Source organism: Hypanus sabinus, chromosome 9 (assembly GCF_030144855.1).
Source record: "Hypanus sabinus isolate sHypSab1 chromosome 9, sHypSab1.hap1, whole genome shotgun sequence".
Lineage (NCBI taxonomy): Eukaryota > Metazoa > Chordata > Chondrichthyes > Myliobatiformes > Dasyatidae > Hypanus > Hypanus sabinus.
The window spans coordinates 103,696,829-103,714,773 of NC_082714.1; the positions used below are offsets into that span (position 1 = coordinate 103,696,829).

Sequence of the window (17,945 nt, forward strand, 5' to 3'; positions counted from 1 at the left end):
ACTCAATGTCAATAAGACCAAGGAATTGACTGTGGACTTCAGGAAAGGGGAATCGAGGGAATACACATAAGCTTTCATCAAGGAGTCAGCAGTGGAAAGGGTGACCAGTTTCAAATTCCTAGGTGTCAATATCTCTAAGGATCTATCCTGGGCCCAACATATCTATGCAATTACAAAGGCACAACAGCAGCTATAATTCATTAGGATTTTCAGAAGAATTCATATGTCACCAAAAACACTCGTAAATTTCTATAGATGTAAGGAGGGCATTCTAACTGGTTGCATCGCTTCTCCTGCCAGTGGAGGGGCCAGGCACAGGATCGGAAAAAGCTGCAAAAAGTGACACACTCAGCCAACTCCACCATGGGCACGAGCCTCCCCAGCATCCAGGACACCTTCAAAACGCGGTGCCTCAAAAAAGCAGCATCCATCATTAAGGGCCCCCATCACCTAGGACGTGCCCTCTTCTCATTGCTACCATCAAGGAGGAGGTACAAGAGCCTGAAGCCACACTCTCAATGTTTCATAACCACTCTTTCTTCCACTCCGCCATCAGGTTTCTGAATGGACATTGAACCCATGAACACTCCTCTATATCTTTCCTCTCTTTTTGCACTACTTATTTAATTTGATTTTTGATATGTATACTTATTTGTTGTAATTTTTTATGATTATGCTTTACAATCTACTGCTGTTGCAAAACAACTAATTTTACAACATATTTATGATATTAAACTTCTTCTTCATTTTAATGTGCAAACTCCTTACAGACAATCAAAGCCATTTGCACTGAGGTTACACCAAACCTTTCTGGTTCACTGGCAGGATAAGTGAGCCAACACTGGCATCCTCTCCCAGGCCTAAAGGTGTCATGGTAGCACAGCAATTAGTGCAATGTTATTACATCTCGGGACATTCTGGAGTTCAGAGTCACTTCTAGCACCATCTGCAAGGAGTTTGTACATTCTCTCTGAGAATACGTGAGTTTCTTCCAGGTGTTCCAGTTTCATCCATGGTCCAAAGACATACAGGTTGACCTTCTATAATCCGGCACCACTGGGCCCTGAGGAGTGCCGGATTAGTGGAAATGCTGAATTACAGAAGGATCACATTAAGCAATAGCTAACCACCTCGTCATACCTTTAAAATATCATGTAAATCAGTACAAGTTAGATAATAATTAGACAGAAATATTAAATGAGTAGTAAGTGAAATTTTAATAAAGTAATATACTGTACAGGCACAGGTAAAATAAAAGGTACAGGTAAATGTACAGGAATTAACTTATACAGAACAGTTGAACACTTCCGCTTCTAAAGTGAGATGTTTAATATACCTTCAGGCAAAGTTACATGTCTGCAAGTGTGGGGTTGTCAAGATCATCAACATCTTCATTTTGAAAAACGAGTGAAGCACCAGCAACTGGTGCTGAAACTGGCACAACAGTTTCTTCAAAAACTGTTGATGTTGGTGGCAACACATCTGGGAAAGCAGAAGCAGAAGTCGGAGAAAGGAGGTCTTCTATACACCACATTTCACACGACTGCCAGTCAGCCGGGGATTCGGCACTGGGCTCTTCCCTCTTCATCGCAGTTACTGAGGGAATCCTCACAACAACACACACAAAATGCTGGTGGAACACAGCAGGCTAGGCAGCATCTATAGGGAGAAGCGATGTCGACGTTTTGGGCCGAGACCCTTCATCAGGACTAACCGAAAGGAAAGATAGTAAGAGATTTGAAAGTAGTGGGGGGAGGGGGAAATGCGAAATGATAGGAGAAGACCGGAGGGGGTGGAATGAAGCTAAGAGCTGGAAAGATGATTGGCGAAAGTGATACAGAGCTGGAGAAGGGAAAGGATCATGGGACGGGAGGCCCCCCTCCTTTCTTTCTCCTGAGGCCTCCCTTGGCCCAGGAAATTTGAAATTATAGTTGCACAGAAAATTTGAAATCAGTGCCGGATTATCGAAGGAACCGGAATACAGGTAGTCGGATTAGTGAGGGTCGACTGTACTGGTTATTTGGTTAATTGCTCATTGTGAAGTGTCCTGTGATTAGGCTGGTGTTAAATAGGTGAGCTGCTGGCACTGCAGCTTGTTGGCCTAGAAGGACCTGTTCTCTAAATAAATAAACCCTGCAAAGAGGACCTACAGTATTTCCACTCACTGAGCTCCAGTAGGCAGGCCAAGTCATTCATATGTCCGATCCAACACTCTTCCCTTGACAGAGCTCAGACTTGCAATTACCAGATGGATGGGGGAAAAGATTAAAGGCTGTTCTCAAAGCCTCTTGCAAAATAAAAATTACAGCCTCACTAACATGAGCGTTTTCTGCCCAATGTGGAGAGGCACGTTGATTAAGCACTGACACATTGGGCCCATTGAGTCTGTATTAGCCCTCAACTACCTGTTCACACAGATCCTATTCTGTTCTAGTTGTTCCTATTCACTCCTAACTCCCCACCTGTACGGGCCAGCTAGCCCACCAACTCACACAACTCTGCAATGTGGAAGGAAACTGGGCACCTGGAGAAAAACCCATGTGGCCGTTGGAAGAATGTGCAAACTCTTCGTGTCCCTGTCTAAAAGCTTTGCTATTGCATTTGCTTCCACCACCTCCTCATCCAGGTACCTAACGTTCTCCATGTAAAAAGTTTGCTTTGCAAATCACCTTTGAGCATCCCACTCTTGCATGAAAGCTGTGTTCTCTAGCAGTCGACATTTCCGATCCTGGAAAAAGACTCAACCTTATCAATGCTCTCCTCTCTTGCCTCTGTTAGTCTCCTGAAATAGATTCCATCCACTTTAATGATTCTTTTTCAATACACCTAATGCCTCCTCTTTCTAGAATTGACATGCCTTTGAATATAAACCTAAATCTCATCATCAAGCACATACTTCTCCTTAGTGAATACAAGTGTGAACCTTGCCTGTTTTTTCTGGCTCCATACGTAAATTCCCTCCTGTATCATCTTTGGTACTACCCTTTTCTACTCTCTTACTCCTTAAGTTATGTATACAGCACATTGGAATTTTCCTTAATCCTAAGTGCCAAGGATATTTCATGACCCTTTTTAGCTCTCCTAATTCCTTAAGTTATTTCATTGAAGCCCCTTATCCAGTTTCAGCTTCCTAAATCTTACATCTACTTCTTTTTCTCTTTGTCTAGCCTTCTTGTCATTGAAGACTCCCAAACTAAGCCATTCATATATTTCACTCTCACAGGCACAAAGTCCTGAACTCCTCATATGGGAGCTTATTAAAAGCTGACTGGTCAGTGGTCAGGAATGTGACTGGTCATTTTTTTCAAAAATCACTGTTGAAAAGATCTATTTTTTTTAAACTGCACATTTTCAAAGTGAACTTTTTAATTATTACTGTTACACTGAGTTATTTCATGTGCAGCTTGTACAGGAATTAATATATTCTTTGAACTATTCTAATTTTATGCAGGAATCTTTGAACAGTATTTTGCAGTGTGCTTTGGTGAAATCCCCTTACATCGCTGGTCAACTTCAAGCTTCCAGTATTGCCTGGAGTATTTCAGTTTTAGGGAAACCGAAACAGGAGTATCTGTAACTTCAGCTTGTATCTTACCTAGACATCATGGAGCTACTTTTCCCTTATCCTGTGTTGTGTATTTAAGTGATATAAGCAAGTTGATATCCCTTTTCCCCATCTATCTCCCAACTTCCCTCAAGTGGAGATTGCACTGAAATTCTTCATGTGAATCTAGATGAAGCATGTTGGCCAGATATTTAACAACGATATGCATCATAACTGAACTTGCTATCATGATGCTATTGCAGTGCCAGCAGTCTGTCAGGAGTGTGAATGGTCTCCTTGTGACCATGTGGATTTCCTCCGGGTGCTCCGGTTTCCTCCCACATTCCAAAGATGTATAGGGTGGTAGGTTAATTGGTCACATGTGTGTAATTGAGCAGTGCAGACTGGTTAGTCTTGAACAGCCTTTTACTGTGCTGTATCTGTAAATAAGTTAATCAGGTGTCACCCAAGCAAGCAAGGATATTTTAAAGGAGTGGTTAAGAATATGCATTCTTTGTCTCTACTCCTCCATTTTCACAGAGGCATGACATTTATTTTTCCATTCACACCCCACAGGTTTCTGATCGAACCTGGACCTATCTCTGCTTCTAGCACTTAGTGTATACCTCAAATTAGACAAACCCATGGCAAGCTAAGGAAAAACACCAGGTAAGAATTATACAAGGTATGATAATCAATGAGTTCAGGGGTCAGCTGGCTTTCTACTCTCTCTAGGCAGCCCAATCGAATTGAGAGAGGAAGCTACACACAGGACAGGGCGAGAGGTTTAAAAAGAAGTGTTCTCGGGCCTTTTCCAGAGGCCCCATTGAATCACAATTCAGTAGCGATGGCAAATAAAAATAAGGACAAGCAGGGCAGCCGTTCTACAAATGGACCAGTATTAGAGTGCAGAGGCTTGGGCTCAACAGGCTTGGGCAAGTTGAATTTCTTCTTCTGCATTCTTAGTGCAGTGGGAATGGCTTCCGGGGTTGTGTCATGTTCATTGTGTGAAATGTAGTGATTCTGGGAGACCTCCAGCCTCCCAGATCACCACACCTGCATCAGTTCCACAGAGCTGCAGCTTGATGACCTTCAGCTCAATGGAAAACTGAGGAGATGAAAGATAGGAGGTACAAGGAGGTAGCCTCCCCTAAGATACAGGAGACAGGTACTTGGGTGACAGTCAGGAGAGGGAAAGGAAATGGGCAGCAAGTGCAGAGTACCCCTGTGGGCATTCTGCTCAATAATAAGAATATTGCTTTGGAATATGTTGAGGGGGATGACCTACTTGGGGGGGGGGGACAGTGACCGGGCCTCTGGCACTGATTCTGGTGTTGTGGCCCAGAAGAGAAGGGGAGAGAAGAGGGCTACAGTAGAGACAGGGAAGTCCATAGTTAGAGGAGTAGACACAAGACTCTGTGGACATGATAGAGACACCCAGATGGTATGTAGCCTCCCAGGTGCCAGGGTCAGGGATATCTCAAACTGGGTCCACAGCATTCTAAAGGGGGAGGGGTCAGGAGTCTTGGTACTAATTGGTTCTGAGGTGCAACAGGGAAGGGTAAAATCAGGCAGAGCATTAATGATAGGAGACTCGATAGTTAGGAGGACACACAGGAGATTCTGAGGCTGTAAAAGAGAAGCCAGGATGGCATGATGCCTCTGAGGTACCAGGGTCTAGGATGCCTCAGGGTGGCAGCAGAAGATTCTCAAGAAGGTCAGTGAACAGCCAGAGCTCATCGTGCACATTGGCACCAATGACATAGGTAGGAAGGTCCTGTGCAGTGAGTATAGGGAGTTTGGGAAAAGGCCGAGGTGCAGGAAATCCAAGGTAGTAATCCCTGGATTATTAGTGCTGCGTGCTAATCAGGGAAGGAGTAGGAAGATGGTATAGATGAATGACTGGCTTGAAGAAGTGGTGCAAGGGGCAGGGTTTTAGGTTTATGAATCAATGGGATCTCTTCTGAGGTAGGTATGAGCCTTATAAAAAGGATGGGTTACACCTGAACTTGAGGAGGACCAATATCCTTGTGGGAAGGTTTGCTCGAGCTATTAAGGAGTGTTTCCCCTAAGCTGGTGGGAACTGAAGTGTTTCCCCTAAGCAATGGGAACTGAAGTGATAGGGCTGAGGATGGGGCAGTTGGTTTACAAGTTGATGCAGTGGTTAATGAGACTGTAAGGATCGACAGAGAGGTAACGGGGCAAAATTGCAGGCAGTGGGACAAGGTGAAGTGTAACCCGGGGCAATATTGAAAAGGGTGCTGAGTATAGGACAGAAGACAGTATGCCTTGTCTTGTCCATACTGCACAAACCGCTGCCAATGGGCTATAAATGTACCGAGCAGTGTGTGGTTAAGTGCCTTACTCAAGGACACACACGGTGCCTCGGCCGAGGCTCAAACTAACGACCTTCTGATCACCAGCCCAAAGCCTTAACCACTAGGTGGTGGAATAAGGCAGATGATCTTGTGGCGTGGTTAGAGATTGGCAGGTATGATGTTGTAAGCAACACAGAGACGTGACAGAAAGAAGATCAAGGTTGGGAGCTTAACATCCAAGGATACACCTTGTATCGAAAGGACAGGCAGGTATACAGGGGTGGGTGTTGTGGCTCTGTTGGTAAAAAATGAAATCAAATTCTTGGAGAAAGGTGATATAGGATCAGAAGATGTAGAATCCTTTTTTTGTTTACAGCAATTTTTGGGATAATTCCAGAGGAAGTAAGCAAAGTGTCTGCTTCCGCTCCACATGTGATAGCTTTTTCAACTTTACTGGCTAGGAGAGCTATTTTGCTACACTGGAAAGAATCTAACCCACCTTCTGTTTTCTATTGGCTCTCCTCCATTGTGTCATGTCTAAGCCTGGAGAAAATTAGAAGCCAGACATTTGATACAATCCTTTAATATTGAACAAGTCTGCTGACCCTTTATTCAATATTTTCATATGATCAAATCAATCTATTTATTTATTTATCTATCTATCTATCTTTATTCTCTTTTGGGGAAAATCTTTATCTGTGAAGGTTCGGAGATGACTGGAAGGATGTTTCTTCTCTCTTTTTTAAAATTTTATCCTCAATTGGACAGCCCAATCTTTCTTTTTCTTTTTTTTTCTTTCTCTTTTTCTTACTGCAGTTTAGTTAGTGGGTTTTTTTCCCTTTATCAAATAAAATTTCCAATCTTTTTTTATGATTGCTATGAGGAGTTGTAGTTTTCTTTTGACCATTGTATATATAACAGCGTAATATTTTACCTATTTGATTTTGACATTATATACTTTCTGTTTTTATTATTGCTGTTTATACATCTTTTATATTATCTGTTTGCTAAACTCCTCCCAAAAAAATAGAGAAAAAAAAGAATCCTTGGGGGTAGAGTAAAGAAACTGCAAGAGTACAAAGATTCGGGCGAGAGTTACACTCTGGTCTCCAATCAGTAGCTACAATGTGGGTAATAAATTACAATGGGATGTTAAAAAGTCATGTTAAATGGGCAATGTTATAATATTCATGGGGGATTTCTATTTGCAGGTAGATTGGGAAAATCAGGTTGGTGCTCGATCCCAAGAGAGGGAATTTGTAGAATGCCTAAGAGTTGGTTTTTTTGAGCAGGTTGTTGTTGAGCCCACAAGGGGAAAGGCAATTCTGGATTGGGTGTTGAGTGATGAACCAGATTTGATCAGAGAGCTTAAGATAGAGGAACCCCTAGGAGACAATGAATATAATGTGATAGAATTTGCCCTGCATTTTGAGAGGGGGAAGATAAAAGCAGATGTATCAGTAATACAGCAGAGTAAAAGGAATTACAGAGGCATGGGAGAGGAGCTGGCCGAAGTTGTTTGAAAGGAAACACTAGTAGAGATGATGGCAGAACAGCAATGGCTGGAGTTTCTGGGGGCCATTTGTAAGGAGCAGGATAGAGACATCCCAAAGCTGAAGAAATATTCTAAATGGAGGATGCGACAAACATAGATGATAAGGGAAGTCAAAGATGGAATATGAGCAAAACAGAAGGCATATAGTGCAGCAAAATTAGTGGGGAATTAGAGGATTGGGAAGCTTTTAAAAACCAACAGAGGGCAACTAAAAACAACATGAGGAGAGAGAGGAGCAATAGATAAGTTAGCCAGAGATATCAAAGAGGATACCAAAAGATTTTTCAGATATATAAAGAGTTACAGGGAGGTGAGAGTCGATTTTGGACCGCTGGAAAATGACGCTGGAGAGGTAGTAATGAGAAACAAAGAACAGGCAGATGAACTTAATATGTATTTTGCGTCAGTCTCCACTGTGGAAAACACTAGCAGTATACCAGAAATTTGAGAGTGTCTGGGGGCAGAAATGACTGTAGTTGTTATTACTGAGAAGAAGGTGCTTGAGAAGCTGAAGGTCTGAAGGGAGATAAGTCACCTGGACCAGATGGACTACACCCCAGAGTTCTGAAAGAGGTCACTGAAGAAACTGTGGAGGCATTAGTAATGATTTTTCAAGAATCACTAGAGTTTTGAATGGTTCCAGAGGACTGGATAGTTGCAAATATCACTCCATTCTTTAGAAGAGAATGAGGCAGAAGAAAGGAAATTATAGGCCAGTTAACCTGACCTCAGTGGTTGGAACAATGTTGGAGTCCATTATTAAGGGTGAGGTTTTGAAGTACTTGGAGGCATATGATAAAATAGGCCAAAGTCAGCATAGTTTTTAAAAGAAGAAATCTTGCCTGACAAATCTGTCGGAGTTGTTTGAGGAAATAACAGGCAGAATAGACAACGGAAAGTTGGAGGATGTTGTTTACTGGATTGTCAAAAGGCCTTTGTCAAGGTGCATCACATGAGGCTGCTTAACAAGATAAAAACCTATGGGCTTACAGAAAAGACACTAGCATGGATAGATTAGCTGATTGGCAGGAGGCAAAGAGTAGGAATAACGGGGGCATTTTCTGGTTGGCTGTCAGTGACTAGTGGTGTTCTTCAGGGGTCAGTATTGGGACCTCTTCTTTTCACATAATAGGTCAACAGTTTGTTTGACAGAATTTATGTCCTAGTGGTCAAGTTTGCAGATGATACAAAGTCAGATGGAGGCGCAGGTAGTGTTGAGGAAGCTGGGAGTCTGCAGGATGACTTGGACAGGTTGAGAGAATTGGCAATGAAGTGGCAGATAGAATATAGTGTAGGGAAGTATATGGCCGTGCTCTTTGGTAGACAGAAGAAAGGCATAAACTATTTTGGGGCAGTATGGTAGTAAAGGCATTAGCACAACACTTTACAATATCAGTGACCTGGGTTCAATTCCTGCTGCTGCCTATAAAGAGTGTGCACACTTTTCCTGTGACTGCATGGGTTTCTTCCAAACTCCTCCCACAATCCAAAGTCATAACAGTTAGCAGGTTAATTGGTCATTGTAAATTGTCCTGAGTTCAGGTAGGATTAAATCAGGAGATTGCTGAGTACAGCAGCTCGAAGGGCCGGACTGGATCAAGGATATGATGTTGAGGTTTTATAAGGCATTGGTCAGACCACACTTGGAGTATTGTGAACAGTTTTGTGCTCCTTATCTGAGAAAAGATTGGCATTGGAGAGGGTCCAGAGGAATAATTCCGGAGATGAAAGGGTTGATGAGATATGAAAGGGATATGAGAAGCGGTTGATGGCTCTGGGCCTATACTTGCAGTAGTTTAAGGAAATGGGGGGGGGGTGGGAATAAGTATTGAAACTTATCAAATTTTGAAAGGCCTAGATAGAGTGGATGTGGAGAGGATGTTTCCTATCGTGGCTGAGTCTAGGGCCAGAGGGCACAGCCTCAGAATAGAGGGACATCCATCTAGAACAGAAATGAGAAGAAATTTCTTTAGTCAGGAGGTGACAAATCTGTGGAATTCATTGCATTGTCCAGCTATGGAAGCCAAGTCACTGTGTATGTTTAAAGCAGAGGTTGATACATTCTTGGCTAGTCAGGGTGTCAAAGGTTACAGGGAGAGTGGGTTGAGAGGAATAGTAAATCAGGCATGATAGAATGGCAGAACAGACTTGCTGGGCCAAATGGCCTAATCCTTTGCCTTATGGTCTTCTGTTGTGTATTGCCCCTCTGCAGCTAGAACTTAGCATTATTTCCTTAATGATGCGAATTACAGAATTGTATTTCTGGAATTAGAAATCTGTAACCAAGGTACTGAGCTGAGAATTTGTTTGCTAAAGGTAGCCTAGATTTTAGACCTTTGTTATGTAATTTATTTTCTGTAATAATTACAACAGTTGAAACTGACACACATTATTGGAGTGGTGAGGACGGAACCATCTGAATGTGATATTACAAGTTACAATAAGATACAATAGACGACTGATGCACAGAGATGATGTTCCAACCTTGAAACAAATCTCATCCTCCTTTCTAATAAACGTCCATATGTACTTCACTAGGCTGAACAAAGAGTTAATTTTCTTTAACATTACTGCAAGGCACACAAGAACCATTCAACACTGAAATAACACTGTGAGTTTATGAGGTTAATGATAAAGGAGGTTATTTTCATCTTCACCACAGTTGATCTTCTGAAAATAAAAGCTGGTTGGAATAAAACAACAAGAGACAGGGTACATGGTCTCATTCACAGCAAGGGCATATTTCTGAAGCAGACTTCTGCACAGGAAGCCCTCCCTTGTTTCATTTTGCCCCGTTATGAGGCAGCATTCCGTTCTAAGAAGAACCTGAGCTGATCGGCCTGATGGCGCAGTTCCACCACCTGCTCTTTCATTTCCCGCACCGCGGTCGGGTTCGGCTGCATCACTGCGTTCTTGGTTGCCATGGCAAACTTCTTCATGCAGCCACAGAACTGATTGCTTCTGCTGAGCACCTCTTTGTGAATGTTCTTTTGCCCAGTGTCCTGGCACAAGGTGTCCACCAGTTTCTGGCCGATCCTTATTACAACCTTGCTGTTTTTGATCAAAACCTCAGCTGGCTGCTTCCCATTGATGGTGTCAATGAAGGACGTGATGGCTTTCTGCAGGGCACTTAAGTATGTTCTGCATAACTCAAAGCTGGGGAATGAAGACTGGATCACTTCTGGACTTGGCTTAACACAGACATCCCCAGGCCTTCGAATCTTCACTTCCGACATCTAGACAGCAAGTAAAATGCAGTTAAGACAGGAAAACAAGGTCGGGATGTTCCAAAGCTCTTTACATTCTGCTGTGCCTTTCTAAAGTGCTTTCGTTGGGCTGACCTACAAGATGCAGACAACAAGTTCTGCAATGCATGTTGTCCCAAACAACACCCAAATGGATGAGCAGTAAAGACGGTGGGAGAGGCATGGAGACATCAGACCAAATGGTCTATCCTTGACCAATGAAATGACCAACCAAACACTGAATGATAAATTGGTGCAGGACTTGTGCAGAAGCACCAGTGGTTCCACAGGGACGTGGCCAGCAGGCTGAGGTTTCTGTGTACATAGCACGAATGCAGAACTCCCTGGCATTTCACAAGGCATGTGCCAGATTCAGGATAGAGAAATGTAGAGACTCCCTCATCCTTGCACTGAGGAATCCACGCAGTTTGTGCCAGATAAGAGACAGGGGAGAGACTGCAGATGCTGCAAATCCAGAGCAACACAAAAATGCACTGAAGAAACTCGACAGATTAGGCAGCACCCACTGAGAGCAATGGACAGTTGAGATTTCAGTTAGAAATGCTTTCCCTGAACGGGAAAGGAAGAGGGGAGAAGCCAGTATGAGAAGGTGGAGGGAAGTAGTGGAGCAAGAGCTGACAGGTCATAGTCACCCAGGTGAATGTCAGCGTCTACTTCCCTCCACAGATGCTGCCTGACTTACTGAGTTCTTCCAGTCCGTTTGTGTGGTGTACCAGACAGGATATGGTCAACAACAGGCTCTCCATGCAGAGGAGCAGGTGGAAGCAAGTTAGTTCAGTCTCAGTAATTATCACTGTCTACACAGTTCCCTTTTGCATGTTTAATTACTTAGTATTGTGCTTTAGTTTTTAAGTTTTAAATAATCACTTTTTTAAATGGACCTTTGGGTTCGAGCACATGAATCATCAGGCCTAGAACTTAGAACATAGAACAACACAGTAACAGGTGCCTCAGCCCGTCAGTCTGTGAATATGATGCCAATTCCCCACACATGGTCTGTATCCCTCGATTCCCCGCCTGCATCTTCCTTACAGCATCTTAAACTTCGCCTTTGCATCTGCTTCCACCAGCTCCGTTGACAGTACATTTCCCACACTCCACAGAACAAAACAAAACTCCTTTAAACTTCTTCCTCTCACCTTAAACATTTGGCCTTTGTTACCTGACATTTCTATGCGGGAAAAAGACTATCTGCCCAAACTCTGCTTCTCACCATTTTATACTTTTATCAGGTTGCCGCTCAGCGTCCAACACTTCAAGAGAAAACAACCCAAGTCTGTCCAACCCCTCATGGCTAGTACATTTGAATTCAGGCAACATCCCAGTGAACATCTTCTACATCCTCTCCATAGCCTCCTTCCGATAGTGCAGCAACCGGAACTGCACACCATTCTCCAGATGTGGCCTACCCAAAGCTTTATACAGCTGCGACATGGCCTGCCAACTTTTATACTCAATACCCTGACTGACAAAAGCAAGCAAGCACATGCCACCCCATGTGTTACCAATTTTGGAGTCCTATGGACTTGCACCCCGAGATCTGTCTATACATCGAAAGCTGTGGACCAGGTGCTGATAAATGAGATTAGCACAGCTAGGTAGCATGAGCCTGATGGGCTGAAAGGCCTGGATCTGCTCTGCATGACTCCATGAAATATTCAAGCTATTTGACAGTGTGACTTCCCCTTCTGCTAGAATTTTACTCCATGCTTTTGTGGGCTAGACGTGTACTGGCCCAACATGACAGTCTACAAAATGAAACGGAACCTCACCATCAGGGTTCAAGCTGTTCAGACCTGCAGGGGAACAAAAGGACTGCAGTCTCGCGTCTTCAATAAAATGTCACTGTCCAGTTGACTTACCTTTACGAAAAGCATTTAAAGCACCGCTCAGTCATTCCGGCTGGTTTCATTACCACCCAGTGTGGAGGCTCCAGTGCACAGGATCGCATGAAGCTCAGGTTTATTATCACCGGCATGTGTCGTGAAATTTGTTAGCTTCAGAGTAATGCAGACTCTGCCAGATCCATCACAGGCACAAGCCTCCCCGTCATCAAGGACGTCTCCAGGAGGTGGTCTTCAAGCACCCTCACCCTTGGGACATTCCCATTCTCAGAGAGGAGGTATCCTGAAGATCTACACTCAGTGATTCAGGAACAGCTTCTTCCCCTCTGAGTGGTCCATGATTAGTACTTTATCATTCCTTTCTTTTAGCACTATTTGTCTATTTTGTAAATTATAGTAGCTTTATGTCTTTGCACGGCACTACAGCCACAAAACAACAAATTTCACAGCATATGTGTCAGTGCTAATAAACCCGGACCTGGTCAGGGAGGTTTTCAAATCACTGAGGTCGCAAGCACAGGACATTCATTATATAATCAAGTAAGACCAAAAATGTACCTGTCGCTCTAGTTGGAGCTTTTTCTGTTTGAAACTCTCCTTCTCTCTCTGCCGGATATTCTCCTTTTCCTTCTCCTGCCTTTCAAATTCTTCCTTCTTCTGCAGGGAACAAACAACATGACAGTGTGACTCTCGTCCCTGGACGAGCCCTGCCCAGAAAAGCACAGGGTAAGTCCTTGCCCCACGTCCACCGGCAGCTGAATTCTCCCGATAGACCTCTAAATGCAGAGGTCTGAGCTGCATCAGCAGTGGTACGGGGTCAGGGGGATCTCCACTGATTTTCCGCAGCCCCGGTGCCAGGAGAAGGGCTGCCCTGTGGTGCAGAGGGTGGTGCTGCGATCTCATGATCCAGGTTCAGGCCAGACCTCCAGGTCCGCAGGATTTGCACACACTGACTGCTGCAGGTGCCCTGTGACTCTCTGGTTCGTCCCACACCACCAGGGATGTGCGATCATGTTATATTGTCTTTTAAGGGGCTATCAAAATATCCAAGGAGAAGTTGATGGCTGTGTATTAGAGGGAGAAAGAGAGTGCAAAATAAAATGAAGAGGGAGAGAGAATAAGGGGAAATGATAATAAGAGAGAGTGAGAGTGAGGGTGGCACGGTAGAGTATTGGTTAGCACAACGCCTTACTGTATCAACGGCCAGGGTTCAGTTCCCGCCGCTGCCTGTAAGGAGCTCGTGCGTTCTCCCGGTGACCACGTGGGTTTCCACTGGGTGCACCGGCTTCCACCCATTGTCCAAAGATGTGACGGTTGGTTGGTTAACTGGTCATTGTAAATTGTCCCATGATTAGACTAGGGTTAAGTTGGGGGTTGCTAGGCAGCACAGCTCGAAGGGCCAGAGTGGCCCTACTCCATGCTGTATCTCAATAAAAATGTTTCTCAAGAACAAGAGGGAGAGAGAGAAAAATGAGAGTGAGAATGTGAGAGACAGAATGTGAGGGACAGGGAATAAGAGGAAGAGCACAAAAGAGAATCAATTTCCCTCTATGTTTCAAAGTACATATGACAAACAAAGCTGAATCTGAATCTTATCACCGTCTCCTTCCCACCACTGTAACTGGGAAGTCTTGCTGCCATTCATTTCCACGGTTTTGGGAGCTCCCCAACCAGCACCCTCAGGAGCAAAGTGACACACGCTGCCTGCAGTGGTTGAGGTGGAATGACAGGACCCTTTCCCTGCTTCCCACCCAGTCCCATTCACAAATTAAGAGATACTTCCCCTCAACACACGAGAGCAGTAAGTCCCTCTCCTCCCCTCCCTGCTGCCCACACACAAAGCAGAGGCCTCTCACTCCCATTTCAGCTTCCCCCCACCTCACAACACTCAGATCCTGCCCCCCTAGCCCACCCTTCCCCAAATGCTGGTCACCATCCTTGCCCACTAGCTCTGGGCTAACTTCCCAGGCCCGACCTCAGCAGTGCTGGCCACAAACAAAGAAGATGGCATCAACAAATAGCCACAGATGTCACCATTCACACCATCCCAGCAGCTGATTGAAGTTTGCTTTCCAAAACTGGCTGGGGACTTAAATACACATTACATCTTCAAATCAGTCAGAGGGTTAAACACCTCCCGTACAAGATGGATGAGGTCCAATCCACCAATCACAGCTGCCAACTCAAAAATGACCCATTTTATCCTCCTGCTTCCTGTTTGTCACCATAATATTCCAATCCTGCATGACACCAGGAGTTATGAGGACATCTCACGTGATACTGGGAGTTATGATGACCTATCGCATTTGATGCAGGGGTTATGAGAATTTAGCTCACATGATACTGGGAATTACGAGGACTGATCTCACATGTCACAGGATTACGAGGACTGATCTCACATGTCACAGGATTATGAAGACTGATCTCACATGTCACAGGATTATGAAGACTGATCTCACATGTCACAGGATTATGAAGACTGATCTCACATGTCACAGGATTATGAAGACTGATCTCACATGTCACAGGGAGTTATAAAGTCCTATCTCATATGATAAAGGAGTACAGGAGTATGAGAACCTATCTCACATGAAACTGGGGTTATGAGGACATCACACTTGACACGGGGTTACGAGGACTGATCTCACTTGACGCTGGAGAGTTATGAGGACTTATCTCAGATAACACAGGGTTTATGAGGACTTGTCTCACATGATACAGGAGTTTACAAGGACTTATCTCACTTGACACTGAGAGTTACGAGGACTTATCTCAAGCTGGTCAGGACAGAGTTCATCCAGTAGTTAACCAGCAGCTGTGGAGGGGGTACAGGGATGGAGAGGAATTGTCAACTACATCTGGACTGGAATCCTAAGGAGGAGAGGGGAGATTGCTGGTGTAAAGAGGTGAGGGAGAAAGTGAGAGCGGGGCCAAGAGGTGGAAAAAGGGGCTGTGGAAGATGATGGGTGGAACAGGCCAGGTAGCAGAGAGGGAGGGGTAGGGACAATGGTGGGTAGGTGAGACACAGAAGCAGGCAAACAAAGAGGATGCGGCAGGTGGAGCCATTTGGAGGAGGGAAAGGTGAAGGCGAAGACATCTAGAAATGTGATAACCTTGCTCCATCTTCCTCTTATTGTGTCTGTGCTGAAAGATCAACCGCCTTCTTCTGTGTACCAATTCTACTCCTTCCCTATGTGCCCAATCTGCCATCACCCTTCACCAATTATCTCTGGCCCCCATCTCCCCACTCTCCCTGTCCTCCCTATGCTGACCATCTCACCTCCACATTTGACCTTGACATGAAACGCCAGCAATCCCCTTCCTCCCATGAAGGCTGCTCGACTCTCTGAATTCGTCCAGCAGATAGATTGTTGCTCCAGATCTCAGTCTCCATGTATATGATTTTTGGGAAAACACTTGGAGTCCCACTTAAGAGTCTGGTAAAACTGGGGTTCTTATCAAATCTATCCCCTCTAACCTTAAATTTCTCCATGTTCTTGATTCCCCATTAAGAAGTCAAAAGTTCATCTTATCTGTCCTTTCGTACAATAAAATAGACTCTTGACCTCACAATCTACTTCGTCATGGGCTTGTATTCTATTTTCTTCCTGTAACTGTACCATGATACTTTGCTTAGTTCCTTACTGTTATTTTTCCCTTGTACAACCTTGACCTACAAATGTGATGAAGTGGTCTGTATAGATGGCCGGTTTTTCACTGCATCGCCGCCTATAATTGGGCAATTCAGTGCCCCCTCTCCCAGACCAACCTGTAACTGGGCGTAGTCAGGATCTTCTGCCTGGCTTTGAGGGCTGGGCTTCGCTTTCTGCTCCCTGCAGGGTGGTGTGGGCACCGGTGCTTTGTACCTGAAGAGGCCCAGGTTGGGCTTCCTCTGCGGACGTGGCAAGTCCTCGGTGTTTCCTTGCCGACACAGGGGGAAGAGCAGTTTGCCATTGGCAATGATGATGGAGACCAGGCGCTTCACGTCGTCGGGCACAGTGCGGGCGACATTTACAAAGCAGTCGAGGTGGTCGGGAGTGGCCAGGGGGCTGCTGACCACGAGGGCGTCCAGCGCCCACCCGCAGGCAGTCAGCTGCTGGCCGGCCTCCAGCAGCGTCCGGTGCGACTCCTCCACCTCCCCCAGCTGCTTGCAGAGGCGGCCGTGCAGGTTGGCGTCAGTCAGCCGGCCGGCGTTGACCCGCACCCCCCGAACAAAGCCCAGGAAGTCGGCCAGGGTGCTCAGCACACCATCGGCCGCCACCTCCACCTGCGCCAGGTGCTCCTGCAGGAGGTCCCGCCTGCGCCACTCTCGGCTTACGAACACCATGATGGCAGCCACCGACTCTGACACCCGCTGCTGCAGCTGGGTCAGGGTGCTGGCTGCCTCCTCCGCGCCCAACCGGATCTCCTTAGTGGGAGGGCCATGCGTGGTGGGGGACGGTGACTGCAGTTCAGGTGGGACGGAGGTCTGGCACTGGGTCGAGGCCGGGAAGGAGGCCGGGCGCTGGGGCACTGCCGGCGCTGCGGTCGGAAGGTGGGGGACGGCCGAAGAGGAATTTGGACGCGGGGGCGTAGCCGGAGCTGGAGACGGACGTGGACGATGGGATATGGTCAGAGGTGTGGCAGGATTCTGCGGCATGGTTGGAGAGGCAGCCGGGCTCTTGGACGAGGCTGGAGAGGTGGCCGCATGCCCGGGTGCGGCCGGAGGGGCAGGCGAGTCCGGAGAGGCAGCGAGCGTGCTGTGCCAACGTTCCGGCCCCTGGCCGTCCCGCCCCAACTGGTCCACCGGAAGTGGGATGTCGTAGACGGGCCCAGCAGCGGCCGGGTCCCTCTTGTCGGGTGGGATTCCTCTTGGCAGGTCATAGATGGCCTGGGATCTGGGTGGAGCAGCCCCCAGCTTCGGGAGGCCAGTGGGCACATCGTAGAGGTCGGGGCCATCTTGCGCTGGCGGGCTGCCATACAGCCGGCTACCCCCTGGGTTTGGTATGTCGTACAGTGCCTGCCTGGAGGACAGCGTTTGTGGCCGGCTGGGCGTCTGCGGTCTTGCCACCTCCTCGTGGCACACCGGCACGTCGTACACCGCCTGCTTCTGGGCTCTCCACTCCTGCTTCCCATCCCATTGCAGCTTGCCGAATCCGGGCATCTCCCTGCCCACCGACCCCAGACCGGGGTAGGGACCGGGCTCTCCATTCGGGAACATCCGTGGGGGCACATCGTACACCTAGAAATAGGAGACAGAAAAATTAAGAAGCTGAAAAACAGAAAACCCTGCCCCTGACACTGCGCCAAAGTAGCCTTATATTCATCGGAGTGGTAACGAAGGATGAATGGCCTTCTGAAAATGATGATCACAGCGGGGTCTGGTTCAGCCACACAGGAGACAACTCTCCATTCCTCTAAATGAGGCAATCTCGCTGA

General features: G+C 46.2%; 1 protein-coding gene across 1 annotated transcript in view; it reads right to left on the reverse strand.

Moving 5' to 3' along the window:
- Positions 1–1,198: 1,198 nt before the first annotated feature.
- LOC132399679 (cas scaffolding protein family member 4-like) overlaps positions 1,199–17,945 on the reverse strand; it is a 132,672-nt gene continuing 115,925 nt past the window's right edge. Inside the window, exons 5-7 of the mRNA XM_059980326.1 lie at positions 16,297–17,748; positions 13,086–13,184; positions 1,199–10,653 (exon numbers count right to left, since the gene is read on the reverse strand). Of these exons, the coding sequence (XP_059836309.1) occupies positions 10,213–10,653; positions 13,086–13,184; positions 16,297–17,748 (1,992 nt within the window). The 3' untranslated portion in view covers positions 1,199–10,212. The remainder of the gene's footprint in view (positions 10,654–13,085; positions 13,185–16,296; positions 17,749–17,945) is intronic.